Below are 26,711 nucleotides of genomic sequence, written 5' to 3'. Positions count from 1 at the left end.
TCTGACATTTTCTTTGTTCCCACATAGACCAAGCACACAAAAACTAATTTTTCCGGCGTAATAAAAGAACGAGTTGGAGGTCGGGAGGGTGGAGGATTGGCCAGGTGGGGAGAAAACTGGGGCTCGGGTGAAATGGACTGTGGTGGGTAGGGAGCGCTCCCTGGGGGCCCTCCCCCTTGGTGAGCTCCCCAGAATCGGCTCTGGTTCCAGCAGGCCCTGCCTGGACACCCTGCACGAGGTGGTCAGTGGGCAAACCAGCCCTTCAGCACCTGCTGTGCACCCAGCCAGTGGTTCTCAAGCACTTTCCAGGAGTCAGGTCCTGTGCTGTGGGTTTTACCAACAGGTACCTCACTTGTGCTTCTGAGGAACTGACAGCTGCCCACAACCACGGAGCTGGTGTGTGCATCAATGCCAGCGTCCTTTCTGTATCATGGTGGGCCTGCCTCTGCCCCATCCCAGGGGCGTTGTGGACGTTGCACATGATTGGGCACACGGTGGCAGCTCACAAATGCCCTGGGCTGGCAGGTGTAGGGTGGATGGGAAGCAAGGGAGAGAGGCGTGGGCTGGAATCAGATGGCTTGCCAGGCTCCCAAGTATGTAGCAACTAGCTACAAAGAGGGCTCTCTTGGGACCCAACCAGCCAGTGACCCACCTACTTTCCAAAGCCTGTTCCCTCCCACTGTCCCCCCCACCACTATTCCAGCCTCTCCGGGATTTCTGAAGGACCCCTCCTGTCGCCTAGCACCTGCACAGGTGAGCCCCTTCCTGCCCCCGAAATCTGCATGTCTGGCACCTTCTCCAGCGCTCAGGCCTCCCTCGGGTCCTTCCCTGAGCATTCCAGGGCAGTGCCCCCTCACCTCCCCGTTTTGCCATCCCGGCTTGCAACCATTTATTGCTGCTCGGCTCTCATACCCCAGGGGGCAGCCCCGGTGAGTGCTCGAGGGCCAGTGGAGGAGGGTCGCCGACTTTTGAGGGGCGTTCCCACCCCTCAACACTCCCCCTCCGCGCCACAGTCGGCCCCCAGGAGGGACTAGGGGCTGAGTCGGCCAAAGTCCAGGTCCTCAGGGGCTAGGCAGCACGCTACTTAAACCTACGACCCGCCGCTGGCGGCCTCCAGCCAGACGACAGCCAAGAACAGGAACAGGTCAGTTGGCTGGCCGAGTGGGTAGCTGGGGGCTGGGGGCTGGGGGCCGGGGGCCCACAAGCAAGGGCCCCGCGGCTGCGTGGCGGGCTAGGGACCGGCCAGCGCGGCCGCGCACGGCCCTGGGACTTGTAGTTCTCGGCTCCGCGAGAGGCTAGCGCGAACCCGGGAGCTCGGCGCTGCGCGGGGACAGGGACTACATTTCCCAGAAGGCCGGGGAAGCAGGGTCACGGCGAAAGGACCCCGGCCGGCGGCACTTCTCGGGCCCGATGGGGCCGGTTCTGGGTGTCGGGGGCTTCCTCGAGGCCCGAGCGCGATCCCTGCAAGGCAGCCCGCGGCCAGCGGGTCCAGGCCGGGCGGGGCCCGTGCGCAGCTCGGTGGCTGCGCCGGACTGCTGCGGAGGCCTCGGCAACCTAGACATCAGGAAGGTACAGGGCGCGGGGCAGGAGGGGTGTCGCGGGCGGGGCCTCTTCTTACGCCAGGGGGGCGGGACCGCCGTTACCAGGCAACGGGGGCGGGGCGCCGGGGCGGTGTCTAGGGCACCGCGCGTGGGCGCGTACACCTGTGCACCTCGGGGATCTCGAGGCTCCGGGAGGGCGGCGCCCTGAGCCGAGGTCGGCGGACTGGCCTCCTCTCTGGTGGATGAGCGGGGAGTTCGCGGCCTGCCGAGCCCCGCGCGGGACAGGCCGGGATGGACCGGGCGGACCCGGTGCTGGAGACCCTCCGGCCCCCGGCCCCCTCCCTCGGAGCCGCCTCTGAGACAAGACATGCACGTTTCTGGAGTCTGCCACTCCTGGTGGAGCCTCAGATAGGTCTCTGCTCGAGGCCACCTTGTGTGGTCCATTCGTTGGTACCTCTGGTCCTGATTGAGAGCAGGTGTCCATCGAAGAAAAACGCACAACCTGAGGGTTGCGAGTTATGTTCTGTTGAGGGTCTTCCTGCGGACTGGAGCCCGGGAAAGAGCCTCTCAGTAGCTCTGAGAGACTGTTCCAGGGAGATTAGGGAGGAACCAGGATATATAGAAGTTTTTGCTGGAAAAACAAAACCCTAAAACATGTCGTGGAACATCAAAAGATTACTGCTAATCACATACACATACACACACACACACACACACACACACACACACGAAACAGACATCTCTTTCATGATTTTAGCGCATTTCTGGATCTGGGAAAATGCAAGAGTCTGGGCTCCTTGAAATTATTCCTTAGATCTCATCCTGTCTGGGGCCAATCTCCTGCTTTTCTCCATCCTAACCCCCCTCAGGGCACACCTGGGTTGGCAGCAGTGGCCAATGGCCTGATGGGGGCAACTTTTGTTGCTTACTGGAATGGCAGGTGACATTCTTTGTTGGTTCTCACTGACTTTTCACTCTAGTGAGCCCGGAAACCTAAAATTCTCTCCCGGAGATAAAATTGGTCGATGTTTTAGAGACTGGCTGATGGGGAGGGGGACTGCGATCCCGAGATAGCTGGTCCCCTACCTAAGGAGGTAACCTCTGATCTGAGCCCTGAGAGATAAGCCAGGGGGTCAGGTGCTCTGGTGGAGGGCTGGCAGAGCCAAGGCCGTGAGGAGGTGGATTTGTTCCGGAACAAAAAGAAGCCTCACGTCTGTCCCCAGGAAGTGCCAGACAGCCCAAGGGGATGGGAGGAAAGCAGAGGAGGGGAGGAAGACTTATTATTTCAGAGAACTTTCCGTGAAGTGCTGGGTCACTCCACATGACTTGGGCAGTTCAGAGCGAGCTCTCCGGTGTAATGGGCATCCAGATCCAGGTGAATGTCACCAGCTGCCCTGGGAGGACGAATGTATCTGACGGCATCCTTTGAATCCTAGATTGCTGATGGCGTTAGAGGTCTCGAAACCCATGAGGTCTATGGCGTGCCGTGCTTTCTATCCTAGCAGATCTCAGACGAGAAGGGCAGAGATCTTGGAATGCCAGAGGGGACCCTTGGAATTGCCCAGCCTGGGGTGGCTGCTTCACGGATGAGAACTCCAGGTGGAAGGATGGGCACCGTTGACTAGAGGTGGGGAGACCTTCAGGGCTTTGGGCAGTGGAGCCCCTGCAAGGTTAAGGTCTGAGCAAGGCCTGGCAGCGGGGGAGGGGGAGACTTCCTGGGTATGTGCAGGCAGGTCTCTTCTGCTATTTCTCCCTTCCCTCTGGGGTTGTACAGTGGGACCGGCCTGGGAGCTTTCAGGAGATGGGTCAGGGTGACCCTCACTGGCTAACATTCCGTTTTCCACCACTGCCCTTGGTGGTACAGTTAAGCTTCCTGTTGCCAACAACATTCCACGTCTATTTGTGCTGCTTGGCAGCCCTCCTCCCTCCTCTGTCAGAATCTCTGGTTTGGAGAGATATTGTCCCCGGGATGGTTTCTTTGCATCCAACACATCTGAGCTGCAGGCTGACAGCGAGCTGACCCTGCCCTGTCTGATGGCTGGGGCGGGGGTGGTGGTGGGGGTAACACAGTCATGAAAATCCAAACTCCTCTAGTAGCCACAGTTTAACAACAAAGAAGAAATCGGTGAAGTTACTTTTAATAATATATTCGACCCAATACATAAAAAAATGTCATTCCGTCATGCACCACCGCACGACCCCAGCAGCCACACGCCTGCTGACGTGGGTGCAGTGCCCTTGACCAGTAGCTCCTGGGCCTGCTCCAGTGGGTTTGGATTCAGGGCTTTGTTTTTAGCTTAGAAAGTACACCCGCCCCCCGGGCTGAGGAGTGTCCCTGCTGCAGCCTCGTTGAACAAGGCCCTCTCTACCCTGAACTTGGCTTGGCTCCTCCTTGGCTCAGCAGCCGCGTGAAGCTCGCTGGCTGGTGGGCGATGGAGCCAGACAGAAGAGCTCCGATGGGGCCTCACGGTGCCAGCTTCTTGGGGAGCCCGGGCTGCCAGGGCACAGTCAGGGACTCCACTCATGCCCATTTCCAGATGGTTCCCCAGCCCTTGTCCCTTGTGAGCGTGGGTGGTGTAGGTAGGTGTCCAAAGGGGCCCTTCAGTTACCTGCTGTGTGAGATGAGAGCTCTGTCAGCTGTGAAGTTTGGGTGACCACACTGAGGGTGGGTGGTCTTCCAAAGGCAAGGTTCAGGCTGCGTCCAGGCCATGCTTGGGGGCCGGGCCCCTTGGGCTGCATAGTCCCTGTACGTGACTCCTCTGTGACCATTTGGGAGGCAAATCCCAGGGGGCGCGGGGCATGTCGGAGCTGTCTTCCAGGGTGAGATGTTTGCGTACTACACAAGAGTTGTTTCTCAAACTGTCTTGGTGTTATCACATTGGTCAGAATAAACATCAGGCCATTTCTTTGGACAACTTATTCTGTGAAGTTCTCAGGGATGTAATTTTTGTCCTCAGTGTTTTGGGGTAAGAGTCCAGACCTTTGGCAAGTCATGTCAATGTACAGAGCATTGGTTTCTCCTGCCTCTGTTGAGATGGCCATGTGGCTTTTCCTCCTCTGTCCGTGCAGATGCTGGTTGTCGCACCAGCCCCGCATTCCTGGGGTGACCCCCAACTTGGTCCTGATCTGTTCTCCTAGTATACATTGCTGGCTTTGAGTTTCCATCATTTTGTTCAGGGTTTTGGAGGGCTGTGTTCTTGAGGAGTATGGTTTCTAGTTTCTTATAGTGTCTTTGTCTGGTTATAGCATTAAAGGAATGCAGACCTCTTAGTAGGAGCTGGGAAGTGTTCTAGGAGAGACTGTGCGGAATTGTGGTTCTTTGTTCCTTAAATGTTTGGTAGAATTCATCACTTTGCCGACAAAGGTCCATCTAGTCAAAGCTATGGTTTTTCCAGTAGTCATGTACGGATGCGAGAGTTGAACCATAAAGAAAGCTGAGTGCTAAAGAATTGATGCTTTTGAACTGTGGTGTTGGAGAAGACTCTTGAGAGTCCCTTGGACTGCAATGAGATCAAACCAGTCAATCGTAAAGGAAATTAGTCCTGAATATTCATTGGAAAGACTGATGCTGAAGCTGAAGCTCCAATACTTTGGCCACCTGTTGCAAAGAACTGACTCGTTAGAAAAGACAGGTTGCACCTGTTTCCCCCGCCTATCCCCGAGGGGAAGTGGTCACAGAGGCCCCCTGTGGTCCTTCTGGAGGGTGGGAGGGAGCCCCCAGCCCGGATTGTCTGCTGCCTGGAGACCTTCTGTGCCTGGTGCCCCGATCAAGGTCATGGCTGTCTTAGTACAGAACTTCGTGGCCCTCCTTTGTGTGTCTGTGCTGGTGCGGGGCTCACAGCACTCATTTCCTGGTAAATGTCTCCTTGGTTGCTGGGAGGCCCTGAAATGGAGGGTCCTGCTGGAGGCCTACACACTGCCCCCAGCCTATCCCCCGCCCTCTGTGCTGAGTAGTACGTGGGTCCCACCTGCGGTCGATGTGACTTTGACTCCTGGGCCCCTGCTGTTTGTTTGGATGTCACAATGTGACCCAGGTGCTGTTGACTTGCCACATCTGTGTACCCCTCGCATGGCAAGCGGTATGGTCCAGCCTCTGAGCCCCTCACGGAGCGCTGCCAGGGTGCAGTAGGCAGAGCATTTCTTCTCCGTTCCAGCGCCAGGACCCTGCAGCCTGTGACCTTGGAGCCGCAGGGGCTGCATCGTTAGAGTTACCAAGAGCAGAGGGCCAGGACTTCCGCGGCTTTAATAAGGTGGGGGGACCCTTCCCATGGCTGAGGTGGCCCCGGGGGTGGGGTGCAGGGTTCTGGGGGCGGCACTGGGGACCCGCCTGCTCTGCTCCTGTCTGACGGGGTTTTGGAGGGAGGGCCTCCTTGGGTCACAGGGATGACAGCAGCCGAAAAGGGACCTGCTGGCCTCAGAGCCTGAAGCCAGGAGGGGCCCCTCTGCTGCCACCTGGCCTGTTCGTCATTCTTCTCTGCTCCGCACGCCCCTCTCTGGGCAAGGCAAATCCCCCTTCAAGGTGACCAGCTGCTTCCCGGGTGACGAGGGCCCTGGGACCTGGGTAGGGGCCACGGTCCTAACAGGGTGTTGGAGGGGACCCGGCGGGATGTCAGCTTCCGGTGGCCTCAGCCAGTGTCTTTCTTCTGCTCACTTGTCTGGCCCCCTAGGGAATGTTCAGGACTTATCTTTGCCCCAGTGCCTGAACCTGGAATCTGGAATCTGGAATCTGGAAGGGCTGGTTGACCTGGCCTCTGCGAGCCCCTGGCTTGCTTGTCTCCGAGCAGGCATGACAACAGGGCTGGTGCTGCTGAGTGACTGCCTGAGGTGAGGCGTGAGCACTTACGTGTCAGTAGATGCATGTTGGTCTTGCTGCAGGGGCTTAGCTGGCAGAGTCCCGCCAGAGTGGTGCCTCCTGGGGGTGCTCCGTGTCTGCTGAATGTAAATACCTGAAGCCTGGCAGGAGGACCTCGACTCTCCCTGGACCCTTTGGGGAAAGGGAGACAGTTCCCAATTCCCCTGCTGACTTTCTTTCCTGAGGTGTAATTCATGTAGTGATATCTGCCCGGATGGAGAGTTCTCATGTACCCCAGATTACCCAGGCTCCATCACCCCAAAAGACCCCCCTGCGCCCTCCAGGCAGCCACTGGACTGCATGCCGGCTCCCTCCTGCTCACCGGTCAGAGCCTGGGTGACCTCGAGCCCCTGGCCACCATCTGCACCTGCTCCCCACATGGGCAGGCCTCATGCTTGACCCTTTGCCCTCTCTCCTCTGGCCCTGCCAGCCCAGGGTCACTTGTGGGGCAGGAGGCACAGCCTGAGGACACAGGGCTTCTGTGGGACTGTGGGGTTTCCCATCCTTGTTCAGATGTCTGCTGGCTGGTAGTGAAAAGTGACAGGGGATGAGGCTGTGTGAGCGGCGGGGTCTGGGGGATCTGACCCGCCGGCAACCTCTGTGCGCTTCTCCATAAAATGTGATGGGTGTCAGGGCGGACACATTGAGTCCCAGGGTTGCTGGCATGGCTGCAAGGAAGGGTTTTTGACTCTCCTCTGCTGAGTGGGAACAGTCCACTGCCACCTCTGGGCCCTGGCAGTTAGGGGTGTTGGTCTCCCCATGGACATAGTCGCCAAGCTGGAGGCTCTGGTTTCTTCCTGTTCAGAGGAACTCCTTAAAACAGCATCTGCTGACAATGACACCCTTATCTGCAGAAATGCCACAGAAGCTCCCGTGGGAGTTGTCGCTGTCATAAACATGTTGAGAAGCATGTTTTGTATGCTGGCCCTAAGCTGGACGTGGTGATTCAGAGGACTGGCTGGGGCTGGGGGCCATTAGCAGGAAGTGTGGTTCAGAGTTGATGAATGTGATCGAGTATGGCACAGGTCAGAGCTCAACTCCCAGCAAGTCCCTGGGCTCTTCATTGCACATGGCTGCCCCACCCAGCTCTGCCCCCTGGGGACGGGAGACTGACCTGCCTTGAGTGGGTTCCACCCCTGGGTTTCTAAGGAACTGAGGACTGCACCCGCACCCCTGGTCAAGGCTTGAGAACCTTGCTTGATTTTTCAGCTTAAGAGTTGCCAGAAAAATACGTACTTAGGAAGCACAGCATCTGGGCAGCTGGTGAATCTCTGGCCTCAGAAGCAGAGGGGTCTGCAGGCTCAGGGTCGCTCCCTGCAGGGCCCACTCACGCTACCTGGGCTTCTTCCTGTCTCACTCTGAAGTCAGAGGGAGGGGGTTGAAGTCCCAGGAGCACAGGCGGCCGAGATGTTCCCTAACCACCCTGTGTTTTACTGATGATGAGACAAGGGCCACCATTCACCCAACAAACACTCTGTGCCAGGCAGATGATACAGAGATGGGGAAGAAATGGCCCCTCATCCGGAGGAACCATCACCAAACAGGGACAGATGGCCAAATACTTGTGATGGGGTACATACTGAAGACACAGGCGGGGGCCATGGCGAGGGTACTGGACATGCTCTCACTGGGTCTTGAGGGATGAATAGGAGTTTGAGGGACAGAGGGTATTTGAAAAGGCGTTTGAAAAGGTTCAGAATACGCTATTTGTGGGTGGGGGTGGCAGGAAGAATGGCAGGTAAGACCGGTGGAGGGGAATCCATCAGGGATGTTGGGCTGGGTGGGGAGGCATGGGTACTGGTGTGGCAGGAAGTGAGGCTTGGGAGCCAGCCCCTTCCTGGGGGCACTGGGACACTTGGCAGAGTTTTGAGTAGGGGGATGATGGGGGCACCACCAGAGTGGACTTGCTATGAGAGGAGGGACCTGGCAGTGAGGCAGTGTGAGCAGGAGGAACACTGGGGCCAGTGAGGCCCCCCCCAGCTGTGAGGGTCTGCTTTCATGGAGGGGGCTGGTGCCGGACCTCAGCCCGTTCCATTGGCAGCTGAGCAGGACCCAAGCAGGACTCTAGTCCATCCCGCCCTCCACCCCACACATACACAGACAGCATTTCAGTGGACGGAGCCTCACAGTCAGATGTGCTTAAGAAACGTCCTCTGGTCCTGCCACTCCTCAAGGCTTTGGGGCTGGTGGGGGTCTCTCTCAGGCTGCAGCCTGTCCTTCTTAGGGGCTTCCACACCTTGGCAGGTGCCACCTGGTTGGAGGAAGCTAGCCAAAAGGGTGGCAGCCTACAGGGTGCCCTGCTGTGGCCCATCCAGGCAGGGTCCTGTGTCCAACCTTGCTCCCCATGGTTGCTGAGGGGTCTTGGCCATCCTCTGTCTACCCTGCACCTGTGCTTCTGTGGCCCTGGCTTGGGCCAGTGCGCCCAGCATTCCCATAACCGTGCACCTCTGGTTCTTGGCTCAGCCTTTCTCCTGTCTTGGGTGGTCAACTGAGTCTGGCTTTTCCCTGGGCCCTGCCAATTGACAGACAGAGGAGGCCACATGGGAGGGACATGCCCGCATCTGAGCTCCGAGACGTTCCCGAATCTTTCGCAGCCATGCTCAGCGGCATGGGGGGCTGAGCAGTGCTGGGAGTGGTCACCTGTGGAGTGTCTGCAGGGCTGGGTGGCCTGAGACAAACTCTTTCCGAAAGAATGGACTGTGTCTCCGAGAGAAATGAAGTGCAGACACCATTGCAGGTGATATTATGGGAAAGACCAGAACCCCCATGGTCCTGACTTTCTTCCCAGTTGAGGCTTATTTTTATTGTGAATTGCATGTGAACTAAAGAGCCTCTTGATGAGCGTGAAAGAGGAGAGGGAAAAAGTTGGCTTAAATCTCAGCATTCAAAAAACTAAGATCATGGCATCTGGTCCCATCGCTTCATGGCAAATAGATGGTGAAACAATGGAAACAGTGAGAAACTTTATTTTCTTGGGTTCCAAAATCGCTACAGATGGTGACTGCAGCCATGATATTAAAAGACACTTGCTCCCTGGAAGGAAAGCTATGACCAACCTAGACAGCATATTAAAAAGCACAGACATTACTTTGCCAACAAAAGTCTGTCTTGTCAAGGCTATTTTTCCAGTAGTCATATACAGACTGAGAGTTTGACTATAAAGCAAGCTGAGCACCAAAGAATTGATGCTTTTGAACTGTGGTGTTGGAGAAGACTCTTGAGAATCCCTTGGTCTGCAAGGAGATCAAACCAGTCAATCCTAAAGGAAATCAGTCCTGAATATTCATTGCAAGGACTGATGCTGAAGCTGAAACTCCAATACTCTGGCCACCTGATGCAAAGAACTGACTCATTGGAAAAGACCCTGATGCTGGGAAAGATTGAAGACGGGAGGAGAAGGGGATGACAGAGGATGAGATATGGCATCACTGACGTGATGGACATGAGTTTGAGTAAGCTCCAGGAGTTGGTGATGGACAGGGAAGCCTGGTGTGCTGCAGTCCATGTGGTCACAAAGAGTCGGACATAACTGAGCGACTGAACTGAACTGAACTGCATGTGGAGAGGTACCATGGATCTCTAAAAAGAAAAAACAGAGAGTGATGCAGTGACAGCACTCAGAATGTCAGTGGTGTCTCATCCTTTTTAAAGAAAGAACTCAGTGCTGGAAGCATCTGGCAGTCTCCTGCTTGTCCCCAGAGGCGGATGGGGGGCGGATCTCAGTTCTGTCCCCAGGGATGTCTGGGCCGTGTCTGGAGCCATTTTTGGTTGTCATAGCTGCGGAGGGCTACCAGCGTGGAGTGGGTGGGGGCCACAAAGAGTGAGTGGCCAGAGGGTGGACAGGGAGAAGGTGGGGGAGACCCGGCCCAGGCACAGGAGGGGCGCTCAGCTGTGTGGTGGTAGTTCCTGAAAATGCACAAGGACTCTGGGGTGTTGCAGCTTCCTTATCCATTTGACATGTGTTTGAAAACAAGGCAAGTTGGCACAGACCTGGTCTGTTTAAATTCCCTAGTTGCTTTGGGAATGGTACATCTGGTTTTTCCAAACTCCTGTGATGCACACATGTTCCATGCATGCCAATAGGAGCAGCCATGCGCACAAGTGTATGTTCCTGGGCCGGTGCCTGGAGTTGGGGACCCCCCACCAACACTTAGGAGTGTAGTCCAGCGGGTGGGAAAAGCCACTGCTGCTCTTTTCATCTGGTTCTCAGATGCTGAGCATCCTCACATGGGTGTCGGCCCCTTGGGTTGGCTCTAAACACCCCCGCAGGGTCCTGGTTACCCCAGTGGGGTCGCTGCTCCACCAGGTGCTGGACGCTCACCTTCAGAGTCACTGGTTTCCTCCCTGGCTTCCGCTGTGGCCCGACCGCCCTCCAACAGGCACAACACGGCTGGCTGGGTTTTGCTTTTTATCTTCAGATTTATGAGATTGCACTGTAGTAACTTTTGCCGGACTTGGACGCACCCGAGCCTGCCGGCCTGTTCCCGGAGGGTAACTTTGTTTCTGAGCTCTGGGCTTGTCTTCTCTCTGGTGTTGGCCAGGCGGGGCCGGGTGGGGCAGGCCCACCTCCCACTGACGCCACTCTGTCCTTTCAGGCAGACCTCTGCATTATGACCCGGCTGCTCGGCTACGTGGACCTCTCGGAACCCCACTTTGTGGCTGCCGTCCTTGCCATTGTCTTCAATCCACTCTTCTGGAATGTGGTAAGTGCACCCAGGGTGGGCTGCGTGGACGGACAGGTGGATGGATGGACAGACTGGCGGCTCTTCCCTCCCCGTCTGTCTCTGGTCAGCGTGGGAACATCCTCCTGTTTCCCTGCCAAGGTCGGCACCCGGGGAAGACGCCCCTCCCCTTGGGGTCCTGCCACATCTTGGCTTTAGCAGACAGCCCAGGGCTGCCCTGTGTGCCTGGTGGGGCCCCGCTCTTCCGGTGGATGAGTTGGAAGGTCTTGGCTGGGGTTTGCTCCCCTCCTGCTATCTGCACAACAAAGCCATCTTCTTGTGTATCTCCCACCCCAGCACCAGATGTGCTCCGTAGCCATGGTCACTTTTCCCAAATGAGGTTTCCCTCAGAGTGGTCTGCAGCCCCTGGGCTGAAGGGCACTGGGGAGCAGGAAGGAACCCACAGCAAGTGAACCTGGTGGCAGACCCGTGCCAGGTCATCTGTGGGTGCGGGGCCTTGCGGGGGCTGGGTGGGAGGTGGACGGAGGGCAGTGGGCTCTGGGCCATCCCTCTGCCAGCCCTTCTTGGAGATGCCCCTCCCTGGCAGGATGAGGGGAAGCTTTTGGGGGCCTCTGGTCTGCTGTCTGCAGCAGCATCTTGGGGGTGAGGGAGAGGCCACCCCCGAGGCGCCAGCTGGCAGAGCTGTGGACGCCTTATGCTCACCTCCAGGACGTCGGCACACGCTGTTCCAAGCTTTCTTCATCTCAGGTGGCCGCTCGGTCCCTGGGGCAGAACAGGACATATTTGCATTTGGTTGACGAGTTAGATCTTCTCTTCATGTGGTGGGAGCAGGGTGGGGGCGGGGCTGCTCATCACAAAGAGGCCACAGTCAATGTGCCGTCCCTCCCGACAGACAGAGTGGTCTCCTTGAGGGGAGGGACACGCCCTGGTCAACATGCCGTCCTTCCGTCCTGACAGACTGGTCTCCTTGAGGGGAGGGACTTGTGTCCTTTTCCACACGCCCTGCTGGTTTCCGTGACACATGACCACTGGCTGGGTAGTCCAGAACAGCAGGGACACTCTCCCCCAGCTCTAGGGGCCAAAAGCCTGAAACCAGTGAGCAGTTACACAGAAGCTGGCGTCCGGAGTTGTCCTGGAGGCAGGCAGCCAGCCGGGTCGGGGCTCCTTGGCTGGGCTGAGCTTTGGGAGGAGCCAGGTGGGGGTGGGTGGGGAGGTGGACAGGCCGGCGGTCCCGAGGACGGACCCTTAGTGCTGGCCTGCACCCTAGTTGTGTCTCAGGCAGCGGCGAGATGTGTGTGAGAGGTGCATACTTGACTGTACACGCATGTGCACATGTGAGCACGGGGAGCTGGGTTGGACGTGGACAGGCTGTCTGACACCCTTGCTCCCGTCTGGCTCGGAGTCTGACTCCGAGGGCACGGCTGTGCACCCACTGGGCTCCACGCCGAACTGGATTTTTGCAGAGCTATGGGGTGTCTGGCCTCGGCTCCCAGTGGGGACGGTCAGCCCAGTGTCACCAGGACCCACGCTTGCTCCTCTGGCCTGAATGTGCCATGGCATGCATGTATGTGCATGTGCTTCTTAGGACGTGGACATGTGTCCTCAGATGCAAGCAGCCCTGCCTGCCCCATGGCCCGAGCCCTGAAGGGAGAGCTGTGTGGGGCTGCGGGCAGCGGCCGGGCTAACTTTAGAGTCTAGGGGTCTGAGCAGGGCGGTGGTAAAGCATACATGGTGACTGGTACATATGGTACCAGTTAGCTTGCCAGGGGCCCAGACCGTGTGGTGGGCAAGGGAGCGAGGAGGGAGTCCCAGCGAGACCCCACCTGATTGGGCTGCTTCTCCTCCCGGGTCCTGATACTCCAGGGGTGCAGCCCGAGTTCCTCTCAGTCCTGCCGGGGTGTGGGGGTAGACGAAGCCCCTCCCCTGGGGTGCTTCACCACTGGAGGTGGTGGCGGGCAGTGGGCGGCATTTGCATTTGAGCTTGTGTTGATTTGGCAGGACAGGTGTTGGGGGCTGGTGGGTCTCTGGGGTCCCTGCTGCATGGAGGAGTGGTTTGATGACACACACCCCCCGGGTCTCCTCGTGTGGCCCCCACCCCCCTGCCTTTGCAGGGTCTGCTTCCTCCGAGAAGGGCCTCCCCTTTCCCACCAGCCCTCCCTGAGCCCTGGCCCCAGCAGACGTCTGTGGGCACTGATCTTCGTGAGTTTGTTTCACCCCCTCCCTTAGACTGAGGGCTCCTGGGAGCTGAGGGCAGGGCCTGGCCCAGTAAGTTATTGTGGGTGAGCCCTGAGTGGCCTGGGGGCCAGAGGCCAGGCAGTTTCTCCATTGGGGGCGAGTAGTAGGTCCTCCCACTGACCTACAGCGCCAGCCTGGCTGTGTCATTGGCTTTGTCCCATTCCCTGGTCCTCCTCTGAGGCCATCTGAGATTCAGGAAAAATGTCCAAGGGGTGGAGTTTGTCTCTATTTACTGCCCACTTGCTCTGGCCTGGGCCTCAGCTGTCTCATCTGAGGTCTGGAGGGTGTTGGGGCAAGGGGTAGCCTTTGTCCAGTTTGCCTCCAGGGGTGGCCGCCAGGCGGTGTGGGGAGGGGAATGGGTGTGAAGGGTCTGGAAGCCCAGGCCACACTCGGCCAGGAGGAGCAGCTGTGGGAGCCCGTTCCGGCCGCGTTTCCTCTGATCCTGCCTCCTGGCCCTGCCCTGGTTCCCTGAGCCTCAGTGGGGTTAGGGTGGGAGGCGGTCAAACACCAGCCCGAAGACCCTGGGACTCGATGCCCAGGGCGCCTCAGGGAAGGGTTAGGGTTAGGGTTAGGGAGATGCCTTGGGAGATGATGAGCTGGGGGAGTCACCCTGGGGCTGGGCCTGTCCTCGCTGCCTCTGGGACCCGCCCCACTCAGGGCAGACCCACCCTTGTGCCCGGTGGGGACGGAGGTGAATCTTCCCGCCCTCAGCTCTCCCTGCCCTCTCTCGGGGTGTCAGGCACGAGCACTTCTTAGCGTTGGGAAGCGTGGGAGGAAGGGGTGCAGGCAGAGTTCTCCTACCCAGTTCCTCTGCTCTTGGCTCTGTAGAGTCCAGCCTTGTCCTGCAGGTCTTGGGCGAGGTGGCAGGTGGGGGTCAGCCAGCTGCTCTCAATGTGTCCACCAGCCTTGGGTGGGGGGCCAGGGGACTGCACTGCAGCAAGGGGGGCAGGACAGAAACTGGGGGCGCTGGGGGCTGGTGTACTCACTGATGGCCGTCCTGGGACTAAGCATTGTTGTCACCACCTCCCAAATGGATTTGATGTGCAGACTCCGGGTGGGGGAGGATGGGCGGGTCCACCCCAGGTTTTTTCAGAAGTGGCAGCTAAGGACCAGAGAGGTCGCTTGACCTGCCCAGGTCACACAGCTGTGAGAGCGGAGCTGAGCCTGACAGCCGGGGCTCTTGCCCCTGTGCGTTACCCCCTCCTCCCTGGCCCCCCCGGACCCCCCTCCTCCTCGGGCCCCCCTCCAGGAGGGCCTGCCCGGTGTAGACACAGCCCTGAGTGGCAGGCTGGCTGGCCCAGCTGGGGCAGGACCAGGGGCTCTGCTGGCAGGAAAGGCCCTCCTGGTCCCTGTCGGGGGTCCAGCCTTGCAGCCTTGCCCCACCCCCTGCAGCCTAGGGTGCGCCTGCCGGGCTGGTGTGCACCCCACCCTGACAGTGTGTGGGCTCTCTCTGGGGCGGCCTTGAGAGGCAGCCACCTGGGAGGGGTGCCAGGGGAGGAAGGCTCCGGTGACCTTGGGCCCATCCTTGGCTGCTTGGCCCCAGAAGCCAAGTGCAGCTGTGCCCCTGCCCCCTAAGTCCTCCCTGCCTATCTCGCCAGCCCGGGGAGGGGCGTGGGCCTCTGAGCACACTGGCCTGTCCTGCTGCTGAGGCCTCCTGACCTGGACCTTGGTGGGAATTTTGGCTTCTCTGAGCCAGATTTTGGTTTTCTCATCTGTAAAACGGGCACAGTCGTCAGGGTCTTGAGGTTGGACTAGAAGTTCGCTTGCAGCTGGCTGGCAGCTGCCACCCCTCCTCCTGTCTGGCCGCCTGGCCTCTCCTGGTCACTCTTCGTGGCCGGGCTGCCCGGGTGATGGTGCCATCCTGCAGTGGCAGGGCTCCACTTTCGGCTCAGCTCTCTCCATTGTCAGCCACACCTGGATGCCTCATCAGTGCCTCTGGAGCCCATAGCAGGAGGCTTGTAGGCAGGGTGGGAAGCGTGAAAAGGTCGGCCCTGACTGTGAGGCTGCTGCCAAGGGAGCGGCCAGGTCTCACAGGTCAGCTGGTGGCGGAGGTGAAGGGTCCTGACTGCCTGAAGCTGTCTCCTTGTACCGACAGCCAGACACCTGCACCAGGCGTGGGGAGAGGGGAGGTGTGGTCGAAAGCACTAGGTTGCTCAGCTAGCTGGCAGGACCGTGACCTCCCTGAGGCAGCCCCATGGATGCAACAGGCAGGGGAAGGGCCTTGCTGGGAGCACCTCGGGGTCCCTCCAAAACGAACCCCGATGGCCGTGCTGAGCCCTGCCAGCAGCCTGGTGGCCAGGTTTCGGGCAGAGTGCACTGGCCGGGTCTTCCCATCTGGAGGGAGTTGGAGCTCTGACCCTGGTTTTCTGGCCCAGGTCTGAGCGTGGCTGCAGGGTGTCTCAGTACTCGGTTCGAGGACATGGCGGGGACCTCACAGCCTTTTTATCCCCCTTCCTGCCAGACACCCTCATGTCTGAAATTGTGCAAATGGTGACTGGGGGGCTGGGACCCTGAAGGCTGTGGCACACGGGCAAGCAGCCCACCACCCGGCGGGCGGAGCAGCGTGTCCAGAAGACGTTGTTCCTGATGCAGATTTGACACCTTCGTGGGTCAGTGCTGACCCCCCCTTCCCCAGGAGCTCGGAAAGTCAGGTGTGAGATCCAGTGGCCTAATTTTAGACCTTGGGTGTGCGTGTCAGAACAGCAGGAGAATTAGAGAGGGAACAAGGACAGCCTGGCCTCACCCCCTGTTAGCTGTGAAGCCAGCATGTTCCCTGTGGTGGGGGAGTGGACAGGAGCAGAGCTTCTCTCTCAGGGCCCCTCCTGGGCGGAGCGCAGTGGAGACACAGGGAGGGACTGGCCAGTGGGTGGGCCATGGCCTCCATTGCTAGAGGGCAAGTTACTAGGTGGATGAGGCAGGTTTGGCCAGCACCTTCTGGGAGGAACCTGCTTTGGGCAATACTTGCCTGAACTGGTCAGAGAAGCACTTAGGTCGCCCTGGCCCTGCTGTCCTTGGGAGCGCAAGGACTCAAGAGGCTGGGGCGCAGGGGAGTGGGGGGACAGGCTGGGAAGCGGGCCCTGGGCTCATCCAGTGGTTCTGACCCCTCACCTGCTGACATGTCTGCTACCCGCATCTCCCTCCTGGCCTGCCTCTCACCTGCTGTCTGGGGCTCCTTAGAATCGTGTGTGAAGTGCAGCCATGTCCACTGGAAGCAGTAGTCATCGTTCCCTGGGGTGGGGTGGGGGGGTCACCCTGGAAAAGCGCATGACCCCTGTCTCCTTGGCCTTGAAGATGTAGGATCTGTCAGCTCCGGCTCCCTGGGGTCCCTGCTATCTGCCCTTCCCCCAGGGAGAGGAGGGTCTCTTTTTTTGGTCTCTCTGAATTTAATATGTTGAAAGTTTAAATGTTGGCCACGCACGTGCATGGCCCACGGCCCATGGTCTGCAGATGGTAGACGGTGAGAATGGCCATCTGTCCCCTGCCCCCAGCCCTGGGCGTGTTCTGCGTCGAGGCTTGGGTGCACTGAGACGCCTCCTGCTCCCGTGGCAGGCCCAGTAGGCCCCTCTTCCTTTCCTTCAGAAAATTGGGGGACGCTGACCTCAGAGCAGTCGTGGGAACTGGCCTGTGTTGGGGTTTCCTAAGTGTTGGGCCCTGTTCCCAATGACCCCTTGGCGGGGACTTTCACCTCCAGAGGCCTCTTCCCTGTCTCAGCCCCTCGTGGGGACGTGCTGTCCTCAGCTCACTGGGGTCTACCAGCAGATGAGTGCCTGGTCTCAGACTTGACCCATAAACAGCCCTAGAGCAAACGTGCTTATCTGCTCCAGGTCCCGGGGCGGCGATGGGGGAGATGGCCGGGAGGCCCAGGCCCTGTGTCCCGAGGCTGAGTGGAGGCCGACCGGCCAGGCGGCTCGTGCGTGATCCTTGACCCCCAGGTGCAGCAGGAGTCCCTGAGCCCCTCCGAAGGCCATGCAGGCTCTTCCTGGAGAGAGCGCGCTGCGGGAGGGACCACACTGTTCCGTATTCTGTCTCGTCCGTCCTTGGGGACACAGAGCCGTGATCACTGCCCCCTGCCCAGCTCCCAGGCACGTTTCTGCCCTGCTGGAGGGGGAAGATTAGCCCAGAACACGGTATTTTGACCCAGGCTGTACCCGGGGAGGAGAGACTGTCCCCAGTCACACAGCTCTGTGAAGGGGATCGGGTTTCCGTCAGGATGAAGCCTCTCTGTGCTTCTCTGCTGGGGGTGGGGTGGGCGGCGGGAGCCGCTGCTGCATCTCCACAGCCTCTGGGAGGACTCAGGCCCAGGTGGTCCATGGCCGTGACCAGGACGTGCCATCTCACAGCGCTCAGGCCCAGTGGGAAAGCACAGCTTCTGCCCAAGGAAGGGGTGGATTTTCTCAGCTATGGTTTTAACAAGTGGGCAGGGGGTCAGGGGGCGACAGCCTCGTGGGGAGGGGGACAGTAGCCGGACACGGGGACCCCCCATTCTGTCTCTGCCACTTTAACAGAAACTTACTCAGGTCCAAAGTAAAAGGCCAGGCTGCAGTCCCTGCAGAGCTGGACCCAGCGCCGGGTCAGGGAGACCTCTGGACACGTCATAGATTGGGCACGTGGGAGGCCAGTGCCACCTCTACATCCACTGCCTGATGGGCCTCCCGCCCGTCTTCGAGGCCTGTGTCCACACCTTTGGCCACTGACCGTGGGGCCTCTGGGCCTCTGTGGACCATGGGCATGATGACTCCTCGTCCTTCTCAATGCCTCTTGAATCTTCCACCATGGATCCCCCTCCCGCCGAAGCTCCCGGCCTCGTACCTGCTCCCCACTGGACACAGGCAGCTCCCGAGTCTGGTCTGCGGACGGCAGGTCCTGATCAGCTGCGGTCCCTGTGAGGTCGGGTGGTGCTGGTGGGGTGGTGCCGATGAGCCTGGCCGTCGTGGGTTCCCCAGCTTGGCCCCCCTGTGTGCTCTTCTGACCTGCTGGGTCTGGGGTAGGAATTTCCCTCTGTCTCTGGCTCTCTGCTCTGCTGTTTCCTCTGGATGTGTGATGTCCCTTGTTGCTGAGACTGCCTGGCTCTCCTAGCACCTCTGGCTCTTCCTGATAAAGACACCTTACCTGCCAAATACCATGTCCGAGGTGTAGAGCAGAACCCCGGCCCACTCTGTCCACCCTGCACGGAGGCCGGCACATGGCCTGGCCAGCTGGATGGGGCTCGCTGGTCTGGGCAGGACAGCGCCCCAGAGCATGGCAGGCTACCTGCTCCTGCTGCAGGACCCTTTTCTCTGCACTGTGTGGGCTTCCTTTTCAGCCCTTAGGCCTCCAGTGAGGGTCACCTGCCAGGGAGGCCTCCCCTTGCCCCCCAGGCCAAATTATTTTTCCTCCCAGCACCTATTCTCTGGTGATCACATCCTTGGCATGCCTGCCCACACTGGAGGCCCCAAGGGCAGAGACCACGCTGCCCTGGTCTCCTCAGTGCCCAGCAGCTGCTGGGAGCCAGGCCTGACCTGGGCTGCTCTGTAAACAGTTCTCTCTGGTGCCCCTGGGTGCTGGATTAACTGTCCTGAGTCTCTGCCCCGAGGAGGTCAGGCCCTGCTGTCAGCACCTGCTATAGGAGGGGTGCTCAGCTCCGGGCCTTGAGGAACCACGGGCTCCCCCAGCCTTCAGGGGGTCACCAGGCTCAGCCCTCAAGATCACATAGACTTGTGCGGAGTCCCAGCCCCCAGCCACCTCGTTTCTGTCCTTTAAAAGGAGAACACAGCTCCCAGTGGCCAGGGCCGGGCTAGGCATGCCCCAGGTCAGTGCTGCAGCGGCTGTGAGAGCCCAGGCACGCCTATTGGTGCAGGAGCCCGGCAGTTTTCAGGAGCTCTGGACTTGGTGGAGGCCCCGGGTCATAAGCCACGGGCTACAGCCCTCCCCTGGGATGGCAGTCCCTCTTCCCCTTTTACCCAGCTGAACCCTAGGGGTGACCACGGTGGCATTGATTCCCACCCCACCCGGGGTGAACAGTGGGGTCCCCCTCCCTGGGCTCACTTGGTTCCCAGCATCTTCGTGCTGGTCCCTGGCCAGAGGCTGGTGGCCATCTCCAGCCTGGCCATGCGCACACAGCCTCACCTGCTTCTTAAAAAGTCCCACTGCACCTGCCGGGGCCCCAGCTCATTTGAACGAGTGCTCAGTGAGTTGGTGGGTTCCAGGCTGCTGGGCGGCACCGGCCCTTGGGCTCCTGCCGTGACCAGACTGAGTGACACACTCTCACCAACACCGCCACTGCCTTCCGTCCCCCTCGTGGCTCTGACTGGGTGCCCGCACATGCAGAGGCGACCAAGGATGTGGGCTCTTAGCAGGTTGGGGATTCAGCCTGTGTCCACACGCAGGATGCCCAGGAGGCTCAGGGAAGCCAAAGTGGCTCCTCATGGCTCCTAGGCTGCTTGCGGGGGATGGGGGTTGCCTCTGGAAAGACTCCGGGGTTCAGAAGATGCCACGGGGGCGGGCAAGGTACAGAATGTGGGCCCAGGGACAGAGGGGACAGGGCAGAGACGCCTGAGGATGGGAGGCAGAAGGAACATTGCTTTTAATTGGCAAAATTTACATCCTCGGAACAGAGAGCAGCGCGCGTCACCCGGGTCCCAGGACACCTTGCACAGTTGCCGTCCCCACGTCTCCAAAGCTGAGGACGTCTCCTGCCTCAGCACGGCCTCATTATCAGGAGAGGGAACATCGTGAGCAAAGTTTGGAAGCAAAAGCAGGGTTTGTTCTGTGTTCTGGAATGAGTAGCTGAGTCACAGCTCACCCCGGAGACGGGGGACAGGAGAGGCCGTCCAGACCCTGCAGTTGGGAGTCTGCACACGGCGAGGCCAGGACCCAGGTCGCAGGACGAGGCGGAGAGGCCGCTCGAGGAGAGCCTCTCTTGCGGCCGACAGCATGCAAAGGGCGGGGGCAGCCCCTCCAGGTGGCAGAAATGGGCAGGAAGCCGTGGTGTCTGGGCAGATGGACGTCGGGGACATGGGGCCTGCGGCCTCTTGCATGGGCTGAGGCACCTGGAGTTGACCCACGTGGCTGGGCTCTGTTCTTGGTGGTTCTGGCCGGCCTGCTTGAAGTACCCAGGACCAGTCTGGCTCTGCAGGGTGGGGCTGTTCGGGGGCCCAGCGACCCGCCGCCCTCGGGAAGCTGGGGTGCCGTGGCCCTCATGACTGGGAAATGCTGTTGGGGCCGAGGCCCTGGGGCCAGGATTGCTCAGGAAGGAGCTCAGGGTTGTGACAACCCTCCACCACCAGTGCGCCTGTCCTCGCTCCCACCAGCATTTCTAGCTCCCATGATGGAAACACTGAAGGCTTCCACGGAGCAGTGGGGTGGTGGGGTACAAAGAGCCTGCATCCCCACCCCTCCCCCTTCCCTGGATTCACATGGGCAAATTCCTGGTCTGATGGGAGAGGGCTGTTGGGCCCCCAGCCTGCCCCCCAGGAAGTGGAGCTCAGAACCAGCAAATCAGGGGTGGGGGATGCCTGGGGAAGGGATAGCCAGGAGGCCCAGGGGCTTAGTGGTTAGAGACAGGCTCTGGGTCCAAGAGTGGGCTTTCCCACTTCCCAGCTGTGTGGCTTTGGGTGGGTCACTTAACCTCTCTGTGCCTCTGCTCCCTTATGTGTTGACTGAAGCGCTTTTCTGGTGGGCGGTGGCAGGGACTGAGATGGTCCCCAGCGGGTGCTGCTCACAGCTGGTGCTGTGTTCTGTGAGAGGCGCTGACTTCTCCCAGGAAGGCATTCCTGGGACCCATCAGAGGGGGAACTCCATCTGCGAGCTTGTTGATACAAGTGCCAGACCGCTACTAGGATCCCCTGGAGACTGCCGTGCGTGGTCAAGCTCAGAGGTCGAGGAAAGCAGGAGCTTGGTTTTGCTGTCTGCCTCCAGCCATTCTCCGACCCCAGCCGGCCCCAGGGGTGTGCAATGCCATGACTGCTTCTAGGACAGCAACCTTTAGGGGTCATCCCATGAATGGAGAGAGCTCACACACCAGCTAGGGCCTGAGGAGTAGAGTGTCAGCAGGGCAGTGAGTGTGCCCCAAGGGGCCCAGGGCTGGCTATGGAGGAGCTGAGTCAGGGGCCAACAATTTCCAGGCCCCCACCTGTCCTGGAACAGCACAACGCTCCTCCACAACCCCAGGCGTCTGGTGGAAGTGCAGACTCTGACTCGGTGGCCACCCTACTGTTCTGGGGACTACGCTGGGTTTGAGGAACCACTTAGAGGCAGTGGGAGGCCAGCCTCAGATGGGAGGCAACCAGGAGGAGCAGCACCCTGTCCCCAAGCCCTCCTGGCGTCAGGACCCCCAGACGGGGCTGCGTCCCCGCCAGACGGCATCACCAGGCCAGCCCGGAGGCCTCGACCTGTGCCCCCGATGACCTCAGGGAAGTGAGGGCTCCAGGCCTGGCTCGTCCTGCTCACACCCGGTGCCAGAGGGGGTGCCATCCTGGCTGGAAGGTTCAGGCCATGCTCCTATCTGTCTTCCTCGAAAGACAGTCCCACCAAGCGCGAGGCCCTGCCTTGGCCAGCTCACTCGGGGAGGCTGGTGGTGGCCAAGAGACAGGCCCCTCCCAGCCCGATGCCTGGCCAGGTGCATCCTGGAAGTGAGCCGGGATGAGGGCCCCGGCGGGGTGAGTGCCCTGCGTGGCCTGAACTGGCCACCTTTCTCCGAGCCAGGCCTCCTCAGGCTGTGTCACCTCGGTCCATGGAGACCTGCCTCTCTCCTGGATTAACTGTGAGAAACACAATTAGGCAAAGCACTTTGCTCAGTGCAGCGCTCACCCCAGGGGATAAGAGGATTAGCTGCACCCTCAGGCTCAGCACTGATGTTCTGATATTCCCCGGGGGGCTTCGCTGGCCCCACAGCACCTTCTCCTAGGCGGTGCTGGGCCCAGGCCCATCCTCTCTGGGCAGGGGGCTCACAAGCAGGCCTCTCTGTAGCCCTGGGCACAGCCCCGCTCTGTCACTCCTATCTCTGAACACTGAGGTTTCCCCTGGAACATGGACACGCAGCTGTTGATCTCTGGGGCCTTCTCCCCGCTTCCCCGCACCCTCCCCGGAAGCCTCCTACACCCTGCCTGTGGCCCCACTGGCCACCTCTGCCCTGGACCCCTCACCCCTTTCCTTTCTGTGTCGCTGTCCAGTTTCGGAGGGGATCTCCATGCCCCAGGCCTCGGCTCCTCACTGTCTGTCGGCAGGAGTCCTGCCCCCACCTGCTCTGAGCCTCGGGCTGTGGACTGTGGGAAGCACCCCCCGAGGGTCTCCTGCCCACCCTCCTGGGGGTCGCCCAGCAGGGGTGGGTGGGCACAGGTGCCCAGGGCACTGAAGACTGGCTTCCCTCCAGCCCCGCAGCCACATGTGCAGGGGTGTGGAGCCAGCTGCGGTCCATCCATGCCCAGCACCCTGGATGGTCTGGTGCCTGAGGGAGGGTGGCTGCAGAAGGCGGGCTTCCATGTGGACAGGCTCTGGAGAAGGCTGGATGGGGCAGAAACCAGGGCAGAGGCTGGTGGGCAGGGGAAGGGGGAGGTTGAGGGGAATTTTCCAGGGCAATGGAAGTGTCCTCTGTCTCAGTGAATTTTGCTTTACCTCTAAATCTGCCCTGAAAGAGTCTCTTCTAAAATAAACTACTCTTATCTCAGAAAAAAAAGAAAGAAAGAAGCCTCCTGGCCGTAGGTGCTCATGCTGGGTCATGCTGACATTGATGTTGGTGTTAGCGATGGTGTCCGTGGTGTGTCCCACCCAGCCCGCCGATGCCGAGGGAGGCCCAGCTAGCTGCTTCTTGAACCCACGTACCCACACAGCCACCCAGCTGTCGCCAACACAGCCAAATTTCCTTGCTGGGGTTGAAGTCCATGTAAATATTGATCAGAGAAGGAAGCCTGGGTTTTGCTATGTTAAGAGATCCTACAATGCTGTGTCATTCAAACACCGTAAGTGCAGGAGGAAGACCTGCACATTTAGGTGAATCACCAAGGACCTCTCTCAGTAAGAAGTCTCCCTGTCTGTTTAGTGTATTGACTATGTAAAACTTAAAAACGAGCACTTGGGTTGCTTAAGCAAAGACCACGTCGTTGGGATGCCTGGCCTTGCCAGGCCTGGGGTTCTTGGGCCATGCAGCCACCACGTGGCCTACTGAGGGTGTGACTAGCTTTCTTGTAGAGGTGCTGGGGGTCTTTCCTGCTGCCTCCAGGTGGGCATGGGTGGGGTGTCTCCAGCACTGGCCCCGTCGTGGGTCCAGGAAGGGTGAGTCAGACAGGGTGGGCTACCGGTGGGGCCTCACAGCCGAGCTGTCCTCTGAGTAATTTGCCAGTTGAGAGCCTCCAGACCACCCCACCCCAGACCCTGCAGTAGGAGGTGGAGGGCAGCTCACTGCCCCCTGGGGTGGGGTAGCGTGATGACAGCCCCAGCCCCTCCCTCCCTCAGGTTGGTTCATCACATCACCTCCTCTGCAAGTCATGTGTGTCTGAGACATCACTACATAACTCAGGGTCTACGGATTTTCTAGTACGTTTTCCTCTAGAAGTTTTGTAGTTTCGGTTTCATATTCAGACTTTTAAGCTGCTTGTGTTCATTTTTGTATGTGGTCTGAGTTACGGGTTCTGCGTGTGACACCCAGCACCGTTACCCTCTGTCCTCTGAATGAATCGCCCTCTCACTTGGTCACACATCAGTCAACCCAACACACGTGGTCCTACTTCAGGACTTCCTGTTCTGTTCAGATGGTCCATGTGTCTGCCTTTGCACCAGCACTAGTCCTGATCCAGGTCCCTTTATAACATGCCTCAAAATCTGCCGAGTTGGCCCCCCTCTGTTCTTTTTCATTTGTTTTGGCTATTTTGAGTGCTTTGCATTTCTGTGAGAATTTTAGAACCAGCCTGTCAATTTGCAGCAAAAAGCCTGTTAGGATTTTGATTGGAGTCAAGTTGAATCTATAGACCAATCAAGGAGAATAGACTTCTTACTAATGTTAAGCTTCCAGATCCACTGACACTCTGTTTATTATTTTTTAAGATTTTTTTTTTAATGTGGACCATTTGTAAAGTCTATTGAATTTGTTGCAGTCTTGCTTCTGTTTTATGTTTTAATTTTTTGGTCTCGAGGCTTGTGTGATCTTAGCTCCCTGACTGTGGATCAAACCCACATCCCTTGCGTTGAAAGAAGTCTTAACCGCTGGGCCACCAGGGAAGTCCCTCTCCATTTATTGAGGTCTTTTCTCAAATTCTTAGAGAAGCTTCAGTTTTCGGGGTGCGCATCCTGCACTGTCTGTCGATTTCATCAGTTTGTGTAGGTGACTGCATGTCGTGCGTGTTTCAGTGGACATGAGGTCTTCTTCCTGGTCTATGGGAGCATCTGGGGTGATGTCAGCAGCAGGGTTTTCACAGGTGCCTTGCGTTAAGGCAAGGGTGTTCCCTATTATACCTCCCGCGCTGACTGACTTTCTGTCAGGAAGGCATGTTGGATTTTTGTCAAATGTTCTTTTGTGTCTCTTAAGGCAATCATAGTGTTTTCTTCTTATGTAGTTTGTTTACATGGTGAATTACATTGATTGGTTTTCAAATGTTAAACCAACTTTTCACTCCTGGTATAAACCTCACTTGATTGTGCTGATGTATTATCTTTTTAGTATATTGTTGATTCCATTGGCTGATTTGTTAATGTTTTGTCTAGAATTTTTGCATTTTGCTCAGAAAGGGTCTTTTTCTCTAGTTTTCTTGTGATGTTTTGGTATCAGGTAATGCTGGCTTCACGGAGTGAGTTGGGGAGTGTTCCTTCCTTTTCAATTTTTGGGAACAGTTCGTACATAATTGGGATTATTTCTTCCTTAAATGTTTGCTGGATTCACCAGTGAAGCCCGCTGGACCTGGAACTTTCTTTTGTGAAGATTTTTGACTCTATGTCAAAATATGTGGATGGACGTAGTGTATGCTGGTCGAACTCTCTGCTGCTTTTCCTGCACAAGTTTTGGTCAAATTCACTGGTGTAGTTTTTCGCATATCCTTTTTTGCCCTTTTAATGTCTGTAGACTTTAGTCTTGATGTTGAGAATCTGTCTTTTTTTTTCTTGCTCAGTCTGAGTAGAGGTTTTCAAGAACCACCTCTTGGTTTCATTGATTTTTCTCTAGTGTTTTTCTATTTTCTATCATCGATTTCCACTCCACACTTTCTCCTACTTACATGGGTTTCATTTTCTCTCCTTTCTCTAGTTTCTTGTGGGAGCTGAGACCAGTGAATGAGACCTTCCTTCTCTCTCCTGTGGGTGTTCAGTGCCATAAACCCTCCCAAGCTGCAGCATCCCACAGATGTTGGTATGTTGTGCTTTCATTTTCACTCAATTCAAAATCCTTCTTGTTTCCTTTTCCATTTTTTCTTTCCCCCAGGAGTTGGTTTTTTGGGAAATGTGTTACTTAGTTTCTAGATGTTTGGGGATTGTTTTCAGAGAGCTTTTTCTGTTATTAATTTCCGATTAACTCCACTGTGGTCAGAAAACACACGTTGTATGATGTGTAACTCTTACCGTGACTTGTTTTACTTCCCGGAATGTGGTCTGTCTTGGTAAATGTCCTGTGTGCACTTGAAACTAATTTCTTCCCTGCTGTTGTTGAGTGAGGTCTTTTACAAACATCAGTATACCGAGTTGGTTGATAGTATTCAAATCTTTATCCTTACCTGTTCTAACAGTACTGAGAGAGGAGTATTGAAGTAACTATTTCTGTTTTTCAGATTTATCAGTTTTACTTCATGGACTGTAAGCTCTGGCATCAAGTGCTTGAATGTTTAGGAGGTTATGTCTTCTTGGTTAATTGTGAAACAATCTTCTCTATCTTGGTAATAATGTTTGCTCTGAAATCTACTTTGTCTAAAATTTATACAACCACTCAGCCTCCTTTCCACCAGTGTTAGTAGAGTGACTGTTGTGCCAGCCTGTTGTGGTTAGCTGGTTTGTATCTTTATAAGTAAAGTGTATTTCGTGTAGCCAGCATGCAAGTGGATCATTTTTTATCCAGTCTGACAATCTCTGCCTTTTAATTGAGATGTTTGGTCATAAGCATTTAATGTTATTATTGATGGGGTGAGGCTTAAATCAGCATCCTTCACCCTTCATGTCCAGTGTTTGGAAAGCCCTTGCATATTTGTTTTGTGTGTGTGTGTGTGTGTGTGTTTCAGGTGAGTGGGCAAATGCCATCCTTCTTGGCTAGGAGTAGAAAGGACAGCAGTAATAAATGTCATTCAGTACTCAGTCCGTGTTCAGTTCTTCTCGATTGTGTCAAAACTATCTTGTTCCAGTTGGTGTGTATGCATCAGGACCCAAATGCGGTTTGCACGTTGCACTCGGTGGGCATTGCACTTGGTAGACGTGACTCCTGAGCCCCTCACTTTCTTCCATGTCATCTACTCT

The 26,711-nt window shown here is 57.6% G+C and overlaps 1 protein-coding gene and 1 long non-coding RNA gene across 7 annotated transcripts in view; one reads left to right on the top strand and one right to left on the bottom strand.

Moving 5' to 3' along the window:
* Nucleotides 1-601: 601 nt before the first annotated feature.
* Nucleotides 602-26,711, top strand: part of PEMT (phosphatidylethanolamine N-methyltransferase) — a 35,022-nt gene continuing 8,912 nt past the window's right edge. The window contains exons 1-3 of one of the 6 annotated variants that reach the window (XM_043472580.1): nt 5,592-5,791; nt 6,209-6,365; nt 10,989-11,096. In XM_043472580.1, coding sequence (XP_043328515.1) covers nt 11,004-11,096 — 93 coding nt within the window. In that variant the 5' untranslated portion in view covers nt 5,592-5,791; nt 6,209-6,365; nt 10,989-11,003. Of the gene's footprint in view, nt 754-999; nt 1,145-1,346; nt 1,570-5,591; nt 5,792-6,208; nt 6,366-10,988; nt 11,097-26,711 lie in introns of those variants that run through there. The other 5 variants (XM_043472550.1, XM_043472571.1, XM_043472589.1 and 2 more) reach the window with 5 other exon arrangements.
* Nucleotides 11,103-14,320, bottom strand: LOC122443878. The gene is made up of 3 exons (XR_006270134.1): nt 14,112-14,320; nt 11,778-11,837; nt 11,103-11,370 (listed from the first exon to the last, which is right to left on the bottom strand). It is a non-coding gene; the product is annotated as an uncharacterized LOC122443878 (long non-coding RNA).

This window comes from Cervus canadensis, chromosome 1 (assembly GCF_019320065.1).
Source record: "Cervus canadensis isolate Bull #8, Minnesota chromosome 1, ASM1932006v1, whole genome shotgun sequence".
Classification (NCBI taxonomy): Eukaryota; Metazoa; Chordata; class Mammalia; order Artiodactyla; family Cervidae; genus Cervus; species Cervus canadensis.
The sequence above is the reverse complement of the archived record's forward strand: the minus strand, read 5'-3'. Positions and strand labels throughout refer to the sequence as shown.